This window comes from Carcharodon carcharias, chromosome 1, assembly GCF_017639515.1.
Source record: "Carcharodon carcharias isolate sCarCar2 chromosome 1, sCarCar2.pri, whole genome shotgun sequence".
NCBI lineage: Eukaryota > Metazoa > Chordata > Chondrichthyes > Lamniformes > Lamnidae > Carcharodon > Carcharodon carcharias.
This window is the reverse complement of record NC_054467.1, coordinates 42670794-42687381: the sequence shown is the minus strand read 5'-3', so window position 1 is coordinate 42687381 and position 16588 is coordinate 42670794. Positions and strand designations below refer to the sequence as shown.

The following is a 16588-nucleotide window of genomic DNA, read 5'->3' as shown; positions in this document are numbered from 1 at the left end:
GAGCTGGCTAAGCAGAGGTGGGATTGCCCCTGAAATATATATTGGGGTATGGTGCGCCTGTCCTCAACCTAAAATCCGCAAATTTGACCAGAAAGGCAGCAGGGGGAAAAAAACCTTTGCCTCGAAATTTGCATCAGAAACTTGCAGGTCTAGCTGAGGTGATGATTTGTTTCTTCTTGTGTTTCATGATCTCAAAAATTCCACAGGTCAACATATACCATGATACTGCTGGAATAAGCATTCTTTTTACCTGTGGTAGGCTTGAAATTCCAGTAGTGGCCAATACTTTAAATTTTAGTTTGTATCTTGCATGCTGTAAATCATTGGAGAACAGAATTAGAATTTTCCATCTGTTTTAATTTTATTACTATTATCAGAATTATAAAAATATATTGATATTATAATTAAAGAAAATCATACTTCAGATTGTGTTGACAATTAATATTCCTTGCAGCCAAAGGAAAAGGAAGTGGAGGTGTGAAAACAGCAAAACTTTATGCTTGGGTTGCTTTGCAATCTCTTCCTGAAGAAATGGTGATTAGCCCTTGCCTACTGGACTTCCTAGAAAAAGCTCTGGAAACTATTCCTATAACTCCAATTGAAAGGCATTATACAGGTATCTCACAAAAGAAAATTTCTTCTCTGCTGTTATGTTAATGTTAAATGTTAATAATAGATTTTTCTCAGCCTACTGAGAAAAAAACTTGACATCTAACTTGAGTCTTTTTCTATTTTCTTTTTGTATTCATGCCCTCTAGTCCTACTGTTATTATGCATTTTGCATAACTTATCTCAATAATTACATTCAGTCTTTACATAATTTTTAAAACTTTACTTATATTCCTCTTGACCTTCTATTTTTTTCCAAAATGAATAGCCCTAACTTCCTAACTCTGTACTCATAAATAAGAAATATTTGTTTGTCATATTTGATGCCCTCCCCACCACCTCAATAAAACCTTAATATTTCAAGTGTGGATGTGCCAAAATATTATATAATCTAAGCTTGCACCCTTATTGACCGTGAAATACTTGTAAGAGTGCCATTTCTTTCCAATCAGCTACCAGATGTTGCTTGCAAATCTTTAGTGACTGGTCAGTGATTACCACAAAATTAGTTTTATTGGGCACCCATGCATGGAGTACACATATCTTGAGTTTCTTGACCTTATATATGTAGATAAGCATTTCCCCACTATCTGCTGCATAAGAATCTATCCAGTTAACTTACCTAATTAGCCTGAAACCTATTGTTTTTTTTATTACCAAACCTTGGAATATATTATAGTATTATTTGCATATTTAATAATAGTGCTGTTGATCCCCATCTCTATTTTGAATTGGAATTTTTCGTAGCCACCTGAAAACTAGGAGGCTGGTCATTATTCTCCTATGTGCCTCTCAACTATCTGTCCTAAAGTAGCCCTGTTGAATGCTCAACATGCAGAGCATTACTAGCATCCTAATATTTGAAATATTTTGAATTGATGAAATGAAGGCACTCATGTTAAAATTCATTATTCAAGCTTCAGACTTCAAACACGTGCTTATGCTACAATGGTGAAATATACAAAAACATGAAGAAAACTTAATTTACCACCTACCTCCTTCCCCATTCACTTGAGGGTTTATTTTGATCTGTGTAAGAGCTAGGGCACCTGCCAGCTGTGCATTAAAGGGTAGAAATTTTGCACATTAGCATTAATTAAACATTAGCTCATTTATTTCTCCATGCTAATAAAAATATCCCTGTAAGTAAATATTTCTGTTACATGTTAATGTATAGTCCTCGGATTGATGTGTTTTATGCTTCTTAGCTGCTTGTTGATCAGCAGTTCATGTGGAGCATTTAAATTTATTCAGGCTTTAATCCTTTTCCACATGCTAATTTCTCCCACATAAAGATAGCATTAGAGTAGAAAAGAGTCGGCAGATTTCCAGTGGTAAGCACAACAGCATATCATGCTAAAGAATGAGTGTTTTGATGAATTCTGTATCATGAGTATCCAATCAAGTGTCTCAATCCTCGATAATATGGAAATGTAGTAATGTAACAGTAGGAATCCATGAGAACTCATAGGAGGAAGCACTTAGAGTGACTATGTCTGTCTTATGTACTGGGATCCCAATGAGGAGCATTGTGTAACGGTACTTTACCTTGAAATGAAATCTCAGTTGTGTGTCACTTCCTAGAAGCAGGCTAACAACCTTCATATAGCTGTCTCAATCAAAATAAAAGTGATAACTGCATTAAATTTGACTGACAATGAATTCTTCCAAGTGGAAAATGTGACAAGCGCAGAATGAAGGCTTCATGGCACCTTCCAGGATATCTTGCACCTGCATAAAATTTCTACCACATCTTGCAAGTGCATAGAATCCACATACCAACTGAACATTGATAGAGTAGGATCCCTTTTGACTGGAAAAAACTGCTGGTTGATCTGAGGGTGTCCTGATTGCCACACGTGTGCAGTTAATGTGCAATTCCTGCACCCGTGGGAATCCAGCCACTGCAGCAAATGTGCCAACCCCCTGTTTCTGACTGACCTCATCCGTAGCAAAGATGGTCCTGTTAAACATGGCATCAGTCATCTGGGATGCACACTTGTGGGCAGTAGATTATTGAAATCCTGCTGATATTACCAGCAGATTCTTGGAAGGAGCCAGAGGCAATGAAATTCAGTGCTGTGGTGTCCAATGGCAATGTGTGCCTACCTGGCCCACATGGGGAGAAGATCTTGAGGCTGCAGATGTTAGCAACGACCTGTCATGAAAGTCTGAGCCTGAGGCATTGCTGCTCATTCATGTCAAGAAAGCTGATCCTCTGCCCATATACCTTCTGCTGGGGAGATTGCCTTCTATGAACTGGAACTCCGTGTCCATCCCTTCTGATCTGTGGAACAGCAGCTGGCTGGGGAGAAGGCTGCTGCTGCTGTTGGTGTTGCTGCTAGCTGCTTTTGGTGTTCCTGGTGCTGTTCCTCACCAGAGGTCCAAGGTAGATAAGCTGCTTTAATGCTGCAGTGAAGGCTGACAGTGCAGATATCAAATGCAGGCTAAGGTGAGTTAAGTCCAAGGTTGCAGAAATGACTTTCAGAATACTGAAAATCCCCTGTAAAGCAGTGAAAGCACACTCTGCAAATAAGTTCTGTGAGCAAGTCTTTAATCTAGGCAAGGAGGCAGCTGTGCTGTTTTAGTCTTTAAAGGCTTTCTAGCCTCTCATATTCAGAGAGCCATCAATTTCTGCTATGATATCACCTTGTTGACCCTGGCAAGTTTCACACCTTGAGCTAGCTGTTAAAACCAAAACGTGAGGTTAAATTTGCAATTATTTGTCTCTTAACATATGCAAATAACTGACACACCATCTCCACATGGATTTCAAACTTACAGGTTAAAGGGGGTAGTACAGGCGGTTTCTGAGATATGCTACTGTTTTTTTGCGGAATTAACACCCCACCACCTCGCTCAGAACCTGTCCCCCTGCACAAGTTAAAATTATGCCCATTGTATCCAAAGTTTGGACTGCTCGGGCATAGTGTGAGCAGAGTGAACCTGAGAGAATTTATTGTAGTGTGTTGCATGCTGCATAGTATTGCCATTGAAAGAGGCATATATATATGTATGCTTGCTGAATTGGAAGTGCAACAAGGTAGGCTCCATGAAGAAAATTAAGGCATGAATTTCACAGAATCACAGTGCAGAAGGAGGCCATTCAGCCCATCGGGTTTGCACCGGCTCTCTGAAAGAGCATTCCACCTAGTCCCACACCCCGCCTTATCTCCATAACCTTGTACATTCTTTCTTTTCAGGTAGCAATCCAATTCCCTTTTGAATATCTCGGTTGAACCTGCCTCTACTACCCTTTCAGGAAGCTCATTCCAGACTCCAACCACCCTCTGTGTGAAAAAATTTTTCCTCACATCACATTTACTCCTTTTGCCAATTATTTTGAGTCTGTGCCCTCTAGTTCTTGATGCTCTCTTGAGTGGGAACAGTTTCTTACTATTACTCTGCCTGTATCCTTCAGGATCTTGAATGCCTCTATAAAGTCTCCTCTCATACTTCTTTTCTCCCAGGAAAAGAGTCCCAATGTCTCCGATCTATCCTCATAGCTGCAGTTCATTATCCCTGGAATCATTCTTGTGAATCTCCTTCAGATCCTTTCACAAGTATGGTGCCCAGAACTGGTTGCAGTACTCAGATGAGGCCCAACTAGTGTCTTATACAAGTTCAACATGACCTCCTTACTCTTGTACTCAGTGCTCTCTCAACATGCCCTGCTGTCTTCAATGACCTGTGTACATATACACCAAGGTCCCTCTGTTTCTGCACCGCCTTTAGAGTCTCTCACCAGTAAGACCAATGGCATAGATCTGACAGTTACTGACCAGAATTTGTTTTTATGTAATTGGTTATACACTTGCCTTTCACCTATGGAACTTGGATTCCACATCCAGTTGGGACTGATAGAATACAGCCCATTGGCTGTAAAAGCTTTTTGTAATTTGAAAGGTTCATCCAGAGCAAAAGCAAAAAACTGTCCCTTATTTGGTGCTTATTGGTGATCTCTATAAGAGGATATGGAAGGGCTACACTGGGGAAATGGAAAAAGGCTATGATAGTTCAGTAAGTGTAAAGGTTAGGTTGAGGTACATTGTTAAGGCAGAATTTGCTATGCATCTAACTGAGCTAAACTTGTCCTAGATGTCTGAAATGGGAGAATTTCATTCACATCATGAATGCAAAATTTCACTCCGCTCAGTTGGAATATAAAGATATTAAAAAGGGAAAGGTAAATGACATGGGATCAGTGCATGCAGATTATTGTTATACTGCTAGTACGTATTAAATTTTGCAACTTCCAACCTAAAGAAGGCAGAGCAAATGCAATTCACATATCACTTCTCCAATCTTTATTCTTGCTTAGAATCTGTATGTTCTTACGAAAGATAATGACTTTTAACTGCTGGCAAAAGACTTTCACACCTGTTGAGAGCTGTTTTCTGCAAAGAAAAAAATGTTGAGCATTTCTTGAGATGTAATATTGCAGAGCGAAGCAAAGGCTACTAAATGGAAGATACATTCATTAGTGGGTCTTTTTTGGGTTTTTTTAAAATAGTTCAAAATTATCCATCTATTTCTGACAAGTTACCACCTGTCTTTAGAATAAGAATACTCTTGTGTAAAATTATTTACCAAATATGGCTAATTGACTAACTTCTTTGGACAGACATTTCTGCCAGGGTAGTCATATCCAGATAGAGTCATGGAAAAGGGAAGGTAATTGTCAATGATCTTTATTGTTTATCTTAGTACCTTCTTCCACACATTTTCAAAATGTGATGGATCTTAAAGATCACGTTGACCGAAGTATTGTGGCCTCGCATGCTGGGTGCTTTGTTTAGTGATGAACTGACCTAGAGAGATCATTTTTTTTCTCACACCGCACACAATAATTCAGTAAACTGTGCCTCTCTGTGCCTTCCTCTTTCCATCATTGTTCTTATTTCTGTACTTGAAATCTGGATTGATGTGCTGAGAATTATTTATGATATTTACTGCATTTTCTTATGTAGATAAATATTACACCTATACCTCTAATTATAACTTTTAACAAATTATAAACTGACTTCAACATTGTGTAATAAATTCTTTGCTTTATTTGACATTAAAGATCAGAGCAGACCAAAGGTTTAAATTGATATTCTGTGAAAAAATGTAAATTGTAGATATTAGTTTGTATATTGCTGAAGAAAGAGACGTTGCTGAAATTTTTTGTCTTAGGCTTATCAGGACCAACACAATGCCAAATTTGAAAAGATCATAATTATTTATACTATAGGAGAAAAGGGTGCTGATTAGTTGGAAAGTTACCTCTGATTAGCTGAGGCATTGCCATGGAGAAAGGATGTCTCTCTTCAGCAATATTCAAGTTCTGTACTACTAAGCAAAAATTAATTTGAGGTATAAAATGAGATTGAAGAAAGCAATATAGTTTGTATTGCTGATTAATGTACTTTCCCTCTAACAGCTCTCAGCTCCCAAGATGAAGATGTGGGTCAGTTTGAAGTTCAGGACGCAATGGAGGAATCAACGACATCTCTAGTATCATCATCTACTTCATCGTATTCCTCATTTCCAGTGGATGTTGTAGTTTATGTGAGGGTGCAGGTAAGAATATATCACTTCCACTTTTCCTGGAGCAAATATAAAGATTGGTTAGGAATACAACTTTGTTAAACATTAAATTTGAAAGCATTTTAATATAACAACAAAAGAAGATAAATAATGGGTAAGTTTGACATCTATGATTACAAATCTTGGCTAGAGTGTATCAACCCATTGGCTCGTGTAAGCCTTTTAACATACTGATTCACTGAAATAAAGATTGGCAAAGGTCATATAAACACTGATAGGAAATCAACCACATGAATGGCTGCAATTGAAGCCTATCATAATTACTGAATTATTTTTTTCGAACTGGTTCGAGAGATGCCATTTTTATTTCTGACTCAACTGAAATTAAAGCCTTATAAATTTTGTTTGGACAATGAGATTTTCCGTAACTGTGATGTTATCCCTTCTTGACCTCTCTGTAGCATTTAACGTGGTTGACCATAACATTCTTCATTAATGCCTTTCCACTGTCATCCATCTGGGTGGGACTCCACTTTACTGGTTCCATTTTTACTTGTTTAACTGTAGCCAGCATATCACTGCAATGGCTTCTCTTCCTGCTCCCTCACCATTATCTCTGGTAATGATAAGGATGTATCCTTAGTGTTCCCTGCCCCCAATCTACATGCTGCCACCCCCCCGCCAACATCATGCAAAAATACAGTGTGCGTTTTCACCTGTGCCCTACAGGCACCCAGCTCTACCTCACTACCACCACCTCTCTCAACTCTTCCACTGTTGCTTAGTTATTGGATTGCAAGCTTACCTTCCTGTACTTGATGAGCAGGAATTTCTTCTAACTAAACAGTGAGAAGATTAAAGCCATTGGCCAGAATTTTACGCTGGACATGGGGGTGTGCACCCGACACACCCAAGCGTGAAATGACGCGATGGTGTCGGGCTTGCGTCCAACATCATTGCGCAGTTTTGCGATGTTTCGTTCAGCGGGCGCACGCCAGAGTTGGCTGTGCGCCCGGCGATAAAAGGCTTATTAAGGCCATTAACAACCTCGTTAACTTGAACTTTATGCTGCCAAGCAGCCCTTACGTTTTTTAGGAAACCTCATCCAAGAGCGGGATGAGATTTCCTAAAGCTAATACACATTAAATAAAAACCTTATTTTGCAATTAAAAATACGTCCCATCCTATGTGATGGAGTCACACGAGGGGACATGTTTTATTACATTTTTACTGTCTTTATTAATTTTTTTAAAAAGCGCTCCATGCTGCAGGGAGATTGAAGTGAACTTTCACACACATGCGCAAACTGCGCACCAGGACCACTCTCCCTCCTCCCCCTGCCTGCACAGGCAGCGCTCAGCACTGCCACTCTCAATCCACGCAGGGCGGGCCTTAATTGCGTAAAATTGCAGTGTGGAGCCGATTGCAGGCAGCGGTCAGCTTCCTGACCGCCCCCGCCAAGCACCCAACCAAGGGCAAAATTCTGCCCATTGTCTTTGATCCCCCTTCGTTCCCTAGTTACTGACTCCATCCCTCTCCCTAGCAACTTTCTGAATCACACCGTTCACAACCTTGGTATTATGTTTGACCATAAAATGAGCTTCTGACCCACATCTACACCATCACTAAGACTTGCTATTTCCACCTCTGTAATATCGCCAGACTCTTGCCTTAGCTCATCTGCTGCTGAAACACTCATACATGCCATTGCTACTTCTAGACTTAGTTATGCAATGCATTCCTGACTGGCATCCCACAATTGTAAATTTGAGATAGGCAGCAGAGTTTTGATTATGTCCTTAACGTTTACCAGTCATCCCTGTGCTCACTTGCCTCCATTGCATCCAAGTTAAGCAATGCCTTCATTAAAATTCTCAACGTTCTTTTCAAATCCTTCCATGACCTCACTCCTCCTAATCTCCTTATCTCCATAATCTTCTCCAGCCTCTCAATCCTCTGAAATATTTGTGCTTAACTAATTCTGGCCCGCTGAACATCCCTGATTTTAATTACTCCCCATTGGTAGCCCTGCTTCTGTTGCCTAGGCCCCAAGCTCTGGAATTCCCTCCCTAAACCCCTGCACCTCTCAACCTTGCCATCTCTCTATCTCTCTTTCCTTTTTAAGATGCTTTGTAAAACCTACATGTTTGACTAAGCGTTTTGATAAATGCCCTAATATTGCCTCTATGTGGCTCAGCGTCAAATTTTGTTGTACAATGCTCCTGAGAAGTTCTGGAAAAAAGGGCATAGATTTGGGAGGTTCAGGGACTTTAGAAAGGAATGGAGGTTGGAGATGGAGCAGTTTTCTGCAAGGATGGGAGCCCTAAATCATTACTGATAACTATACTGTTGCCTGTATTATTGTTTCTCCTATTACTTTGCCCCTCCTTGTGGGCCTGGGGCTGGAAATCTGCTTCAGTCCTGATGTTGAAAATCTTACCTGGACTTTGGGAGAGTAAAATGACATTTGGGACTGGATTTCACTCTAAGTTTAAAAATTAAAAGTGAAGGGATTCAAAGTGGTTTTTGACTTGCTGTTTTGCTGTCTGTGAGAATACATCAGTATGACTGGCTGCTTACTTTGCTTGGTGACATCACTTGCTGGACACTTGAAGATCCCCTTGGCTGAGCACCAGATTTAAACTGACATTGGGAAAGGGGAAGTCCGTCCTCCAGAGATCACTAGATCTTTGTAGGCATCTTTCTTCGAGGTCAGTGGTGAGTCCAGTTGCTTCGACGTTGACTGCAAAATTCATGCCAATATATGTTTTTTAATGGTGATAAAGTGTATAATAGTTTTTACCTTGTCAGTCATGGATTATGTTTCTTTATTAAGTTTGTCTTATTACAATGACCGGTAAACCACTTTTGCATTTGGTTGCTGCAGTCCCATGCTGAGCATCAGAGAACATACCTCAGGTTCTGAATTACCTATAAGTAGCACCGCACAAGGTCTGCAGTTAATCAGTATATTTAGCTTTAATTGTTTAATTTGGGTAAACTTATGTTATAGTTTTATTTTGTATGAATCAAATATGTTTAACTGATTCACACACCTCCAAAATCCTTTTTTCTTTGTACTCTGTAGCCTTCACAGATTAAGTTCAGCTGTTTACCTGTATCAAGGGTGGAATGCATGTTAAAACTGCCTTCACTGGACTTAGTGTTCTCATCGAATAGAAGTGACCTGGAAAGCTTAGGTTTCTCGCATGCATTTGATGGAGCTCAGGTGTCTGCCACCGCCACTTCACTGCTTGCTCAAACAGTATTAAAAACTGCTGCTAACAAAACAGGTATGTAGGTAAAGTAGTGCAAGAGCAGTTACTCATTAGTTCATCTTTGCATGTTATAAGAGGAGCTGAACAATAAAGTGAAGAAACTGTATTAACATCCTTGGTTCATTTCTTGTGCCTTTCCCCTTTTTACAATATATGAAAGAGGACCTCTTACTCTCTTTTGTGGCCACTTGCACTTCTTTTCTTCCTACTCTTAACATTGCTTGCTTTCACTATTTTGTGAAAATGTGACATAATTCAATAACAGTGTATGTATTTTCAGCCTCAGTTAGAGGTTGTGTTTGCTGATTAACCCAGTGGTTCTTAAACTTATTTGGTTGAAGAACCCATTTTCACTACCTCGCCCCCACATCTGAATTATTATATTATATAATTTTTTTTATTCATTCATGGAATGCTGGCTAGGACAGCATTTATTGCTGATACCTAATTACCCTTGAGAAGGTGGCGGTGTGCTGCCATCCTGAACCACTGCAGTCCATCTGTAATACTCATAATATGAAAGTATTGCAAGTAAAAACTGTTATAATAATGCTATTAAGGAAACAACTGTTTACTTACAGATATCAGTAAGATGGGTGTGCCTACTTCTCACTGCAAAGTCTCTTTTATAATGGTTAACAATGGCACATGTTAATCATTCTCCATTTGCAGAGGAGATCTGTACTATTGTAATTCATGAAGCTGTGGAGTACTGCAAAGTCCTGACCAAGAATCTCGCATGGCAGGCTAACTGCTCTTCATTAAAGATGATCAACAGCAGCTGGCTTCATTTCACACTTAAGTACCCAGATGCAAGATATCAATTTAAACTTATGACATGAGGTATCACTCCAAACTAGTCCAAAGACCCTGGCTGACTTCTTTGAATGTTCTGTATTTCAAAGCAGATACTTTTCTACTGTCTCAACTGCTGCAGCCAAATCTTTCTTTATTTTCTTTTATGCCCAACAAAGAATATGACCGTGTCCGGCCCATCTGTCGCGCATCCGCCCTCACGCCTTTTCCATCCCAGAAACATGATAGGGTCCCCCTTGTCCTCACTTATCACCCCACCAGCCTCCGCATTCAAAGGATCACCCTCCGCCATTTCCGCCAACTCCAGCATGATGCCACCACCAAACACATCTTCCCTTCACCCCCACTATCGGCATTCCGTAGGGATCGCTCCCTCTGGGACACCCTGGTCCACTCCTCCATCACCCCCTACTCCTCAACCCCCTCCTATGGCACCACCCCATGCACACGCAAAAGATGCAATACCTGCCCCTTCACTTCCTCTCTCCTCACCGTCCAAGGACCCAAACACTCCTTTCAAGTGAAGCAGCATTTCACTTGCATTTCCCCCAACTTAGTCTACTGCATTCGTTGCTCCCAATGTGGTCTCCTCTACATTGGAGAGACCAAACGTAAACTGGGCGACCGCTTTGCAGAACACCTGCAGTCTGTCCGCAAGAATGACCCAAACCTCCCTGTCGCTTGCCATTTTAACACTCCACCCTGCTCTCTTGTCCACGTGTCTGTCCTTGGCTTGCTGCATTGTTCCAGTGAAGCCCAACGCAAACTGGAGGAACAACACTTCATCTTCCGACTAGGCACTTTACAGCCTTCCGGACTGAATATTGAATTCAACAACTTTAGGTCGTGTGCTCCCTCTTCCATCCCCACCCCCTTTCTGTTTCCCCCTTCCTTTTGTTTTTTTCCAATAAATTATATAGATTTTTCTTTTCCCACCTATTTCCATTATTTTTAAATATTTTTTAATCTTTTATGCTCTCCCCACCCCCACTAGAGCTATACCTTGAGTGCCCTACCATCCATTCTTAATTAGCACATTCGTTTAGATAATATCACCAACTTTAACACCTATGTGTTCTTTTGTTCTATTGTTGGTGACATCTTTTGATGATCTGCTTCTATCACTGCTTGTTTGTCCCTACAACCACACCAACCCCCTCCACTTCTCTTTCTCTCTCTCTCTGCGCCCCCAACCCCACCCCACCCCCCACACACACCTTAAACCAGCTTATATTTCAACTCTTTCTTGGACTCGAACTCAAGTTCTGTCGAAGGGTCATGAGGACTCGAAACGTCAACTCTTTTCTTCTCCGCCGATGCTGCCAGACCTGCTGAGTTTTTCCAGGTAATTCTGTTTTTGTAAAGAATATGACAGACTTTTCTCATTTCTTTTAATTTTTGGTGCTGGTTCTGCTTCAAAAGCCAGCCTGTGTTATGAGATGCTTTTCTTCTAATTCTTTTCAAGCCGCTGACAGTAATAATTTTCCAGCATTAAATAATCAGTCGGTTCCAGGGTTATTTTTGCAGGCATTTTCAGCCCTGTTGCTGCACTTTTTAACTTCAGTTGAAGTAGTTATCTTTTTGCCCCAGTGAAACAATCTGTAACACTGGCCAAATCTGCCATCTCACTTTAGGAATACACACCAACTTAGGTCAAACTTGATGATGAGCATACCAAATCAGCACCAGCGTTCAGAAATGAAATAATGAGGTGTTGCTTCATGATCACTCCATGATGAATCTGTTGAAGGACAGGGACAATTATGTCTTCTAACATAAAAAAGCTCATGCCATACGTTGCTTTTTGACGTTCCACTTCCTGTGGTAACCCAGCCTAGATAATTGATTGATATCATTGGCGTCCACTCTCTGATTTGGATAGCAGTGTAATTAACTTGCTCTGTTTGGTATCCAGAGTTATGTGATCAGATTGTTTACAAAATATCAGACTATTATTTCCTGAAGGTGAGAGCATTATGAAAATGAGCTTGAGGCATTGGACAATGTTCCTTTCTCAGAGCCTCACTCGCGTTAAGAGAATTGTGGCCAAAGCCTGATAGGATAAAACTAATTTGGTGAGTTTAAAACCAGATTTGTTTAGATTGGGCTTCAAAATCAGACTTTATAATGTTGAGGACAAGGATACTCTAGTAGACCTGGATTTCTGAAAATCAATGTGGCGGCAGGGTTAGGAATTGTTTCTTAAGTGAGGAAAATTTTGTATTTTAACATCAGTATTTTGTAGTCGCCAAAAAGGAGAGGAGGTTTCCTGTTGATTCTAAACCTCAGGATTTTAAGTTCATTCAGGCAGAATAATTGAAGAATATGCCATTCCATAATGTAAATGGAGAAACCTGCAAGAATTATGTCAATTTTGTTAATATGGCAATCATCTTTTTAAAACCAATTGCTAGTTAAACAGATGATGGGCATTAATTATCCCAACTGAATAGTATAAAAAGGTACAGCTGGAATACTCTGTGTGGAAGCTAATAGGAAGTTAGTAGCGCTGAGGAGTTGTTTTGGAAATAAACTAGCTTTAACTAAGAGACCAGCCTGGATGAATTCTTCCACCATAACCTCTTATTGTGAATAACATTGTAGCAGAGGATGAACTCTAAGCTTTGCTGATGGATTGCTGTACATGAAGCTTTCTGTCTCAGTCCTCTAAGGGAAAAGAAGTGTACTGTTGCTAACGATTTAAGTTACGGAATGGTGGAAGGACGGTGCAAAATTGCAAGGTTGGAGTATCCACAAAATTTTTCTGACTCCAAACCTTATCAGCAATGGAAGGCTGAAGTTGAAATGTAAAATGTATCCTGGAAGAAGCAAGGTATGGCTTTGGCATTATCATTACCAGCCAAAAGTAAGATAAGGAGTAAAGTATTTTCAGAGTGGAAAGTGGATTATTTGAATCATGAAGAGGGATTAAACTGATACAATTTTTGGATAAGTTCTACAAAAAGGATGAGTTATTGGAAGCGTATGAAGCTTGGACAATCTTTGATAGGTTTAAGAAATCGGTTGATCAGTCCATGGAAGAATATATCATGGATTTTGATTAATGATACAGGAGACTACAGCGATTTGAACTTGAAATTCCAAAATCGGTACTGGCATTTAAATTACTGGACTGTGCTCAAATTTCCCACGTTGATAGTCTTTTAGTACTAATGGGGTTCAGTTCCGGGGGAAAGAATCTCTCTCAGATCAAATGGCTGCTGCCCTAAAAAAAAAAATTCTAGGGAAACGGTCATTCCCTGTCACTTTTTTAACAAATGCGAACAACTATGCTGTAAAACAAAGGATAGAGGATTCAATGGTGACTGAATTTCATGGTCAACCAACTATTAGACGAAGATTCCAATACAAAAATGGGGTTAATGACAAGGGGTCTGAAAATGGTCGTAACCCTAGCCAATTTGAGAGTCGGGACAAAAAGCGTTCCTGGGATGATGACCATAGATGTTTAAACCCAGGAAATGCATGGGGAATGGTTAATCGGTGTTTTCGGTGTGATTCCCAGTACCATTATGCAATGAACTGCCCACAGCAAAGAAATCATGTTTTTGAAGTGACCCACGAGACGGATTCATCTGAAACTGTAAATGATGATGGTGACTGCCATGATGGAATTTTATTGATCACTGAGAGTTTGAATCTGGAGATGAGTATCTTGATGGTAGATTCCTTCAACTGTGCAGTTCTGGACAGTGGTTGCACTTCTATGGCGTGCGGCATGGATTGGCTTGACTGCTATCTGGAGTCTCTCGATGAGGCAGACCGGCGGAAGGTCAAGGAGTATGAAAGCTCTACCTGCTTCAGGTTCAGAGATGGCAATACATTAACATTCTCCAAACGGTTGGTCCTCCTTTGTAAGATAGCAGAGATCAATCTGTTTAGCAGTACTGATGTGATTTCTAGAGAAATACCGCTATTGTTGAGTCGATCTGCAATGAAGCAGGCTCAGATGACGCTAGATATTAAGAATGATAGAGCAGTTGTGTTTAGGAAAAATGTGGATCTACATTTTGCTCGGTCAGACCATTACTGCTTGCCACTAAGGAACCCAGAGATTTCTCATCAAAAAGTCCATGAAGTTTTGTTAACTGCTGAGAATGAGAATTTGGTGGACAAAAAGATCATTTGGAAATTACATAGACAGTTTGCACATCCAGCGCCACAGAAACTGAAGACTCTGCTTCGAGATGCAGGATGGTCGATAAAGGATATGGTGATCTTATTGAACAAATCACTGCTCAGTGTGAAATTTGCCTTAAGTATTGCAAGACACCACCGCAACCTGTTGTGATCTGGCCACTAGCCAGGGAATTTAACGATGCAGTGGCAATGGACTTGAAAGTTTGGGACAAGGATAGGGGTATTTTTTACTACACTTCATAGATATGGCAACCAGATTTAGTCTATCCACTGTGATACATAGTAAAGACAAAAAGACCATTGTAGATAAGGTCATGGAGAAATGGGTGGGAACAGGGTTAGGAACACCAATGAAGTTCCTCACAGATAATGGTGGGGAATTCGCCAATGAGGAATTTCAAGATATGTGCGAAAATTTAAGCATCATAGTTATGCACTCTGCAGCTGAGAGCCTGTTTAGTAATGGTCTTTGTGAAAGAAACCATGTGGTAATAGATGACATGTTAAATAAAATATGAGCTGATCAACCAGGTTGTAAACTGTAAATGGTGCTAGCATGGGTGGTACACGCAAAGAACTCTCTGCAAATGGTTGGGGGGGTACAATCCGTATTACTTGGTGTACAGAAGAAATCCGAAGTTACCTTTGGTGTTGTCAGACGCTCCCCTGCTCTAGAAGGGACTAGCATTAGCTCCACTTTTTCTGCTCATCTGAACGCTTTGCATGTGGGCAGAAAAGCTTTCATTAAAACTGAGGTTTCGGAGAAAATTCGGCGGGCCTTACGCCACCGCATAAGACCATCATGAATACAGTTTAGACAAGGAGACATGGTATGTTATAAATGGGAAGGCCAGAAAGAGTGGAAAGGACCCAGCACAGTTATAGGGAGTGATGGGAAAATAGTAATTGTGCAACACGTTAATCAAACTGCTAGGGTACATTCTTCACGGTTAATTGGCATTGACTATACCTTTACAGGTTCTGAACAGGTTATAGAACAGGAGGAGGCACCATGCACTTCACATACACATACACTGGGTAGTAATGAGGAGCAGACGACGGCAGATCCAGGGTTGACTAACTATGAACAAAGTAATACTGAGGTAAAGAACAACACTATTTGTCCAAAAGGGTGACTACCCAAAGTAGAAACAAAGGTAACATCCATGCCACAAGGGACCAGTGTGTGGAGGGATGCCACCATCATAGGGAGAGCAGGAAAGGCCACTGGTAAATACAAACATTGGCTAAATGTGCAGGATGAAGGACAGGAGACAAGACCTATCGATTGGCAAACCAAGGTAAAGATGTAGAAACCTAGAAAGCACAGTATGATTTCTGACAGTGGACCAGAAAGTGGTCGTGATGCTAGAAAAAGATCATGGACTTGCGAACAGAGTTATGTTCGCATAGAAGGACAATCATATAGTAGCAGTCCAGAAAGGGAGAGGAATGTGAGTAGAGGCCGTAGCTTAACAAGAAGGACTAGAGAGCAAGTTAGCCATCTCAATAGAAGTAGAAGCCCTTATGACAGAGATTCTAGTAGCTGCTAATATATTGGAAAGTAAGCTGATAAAGGAAGCCAAATGGAAAGAATGAGAAAGGTGGAAGTAATTTGGAGTATATTCTGAAATACCTGACAGAGGATAGCCAACTTTATCTCACAAATGGGTCAGAACAGAAAAGGTACTCCCAGATGGCACATATAAAGCCAAAGCAAGATTAGTAGCCCGAGGCTTTGAAGCGAGACCAGGAGATAAGGATGTCAAAGCGGACTTGCTTACTACAGGGAAAGTGAGTTTGAACACAGGGAAAATACAATGTAGATTCACCAGAAAGATGCCAAGAATAGGAATTTATAATTATGAAGAGAGACCTGCAATAGTGCGACTGTTTCACTGGAGCAAAGAAGATAAGAGGAGATTTAACAGAATATTAAAATTATGAAAGGTTTTAAAAGAGTGAACAGAGCTTCTAATTGGGGAATCAGTGATGGAGCTGAGGTTCATCAATTTAAATCTGCCACTTAGAAAGTTAGGAAATGGTTTGGGGGAAATTTCTTTACATCTAATATTTTGGAGCTTAGAATATTTCATTCCAGGGAGTGGCTGAGGCAAAAACTATCACAACTTTCAACAGAAAATTGAATAAATATGTGAAGCAGAAAAAGAAACAGAGCCAGGCATTTGGAT

General features: G+C 40.3%; 1 protein-coding gene across 8 annotated transcripts in view; it reads left to right on the top strand.

Annotated features, from left to right (window-relative positions):
- kiaa1109 (KIAA1109 ortholog) overlaps positions 1 to 16588 on the top strand; it is a 527093-nt gene that overhangs the window by 451558 nt on the left and 58947 nt on the right. For 7 of the 8 annotated variants that reach the window (XM_041196895.1, XM_041196846.1, XM_041196853.1 and 4 more), the window contains 3 exons: positions 455 to 616; positions 6035 to 6174; positions 9230 to 9434. In XM_041196895.1, the coding sequence (XP_041052829.1) occupies positions 455 to 616; positions 6035 to 6174; positions 9230 to 9434 (507 nt within the window). The remainder of the gene's footprint in view (positions 1 to 454; positions 617 to 6034; positions 6175 to 9229; positions 9435 to 16588) is intronic. The other variant, XR_005944164.1, reaches the window with a different exon arrangement.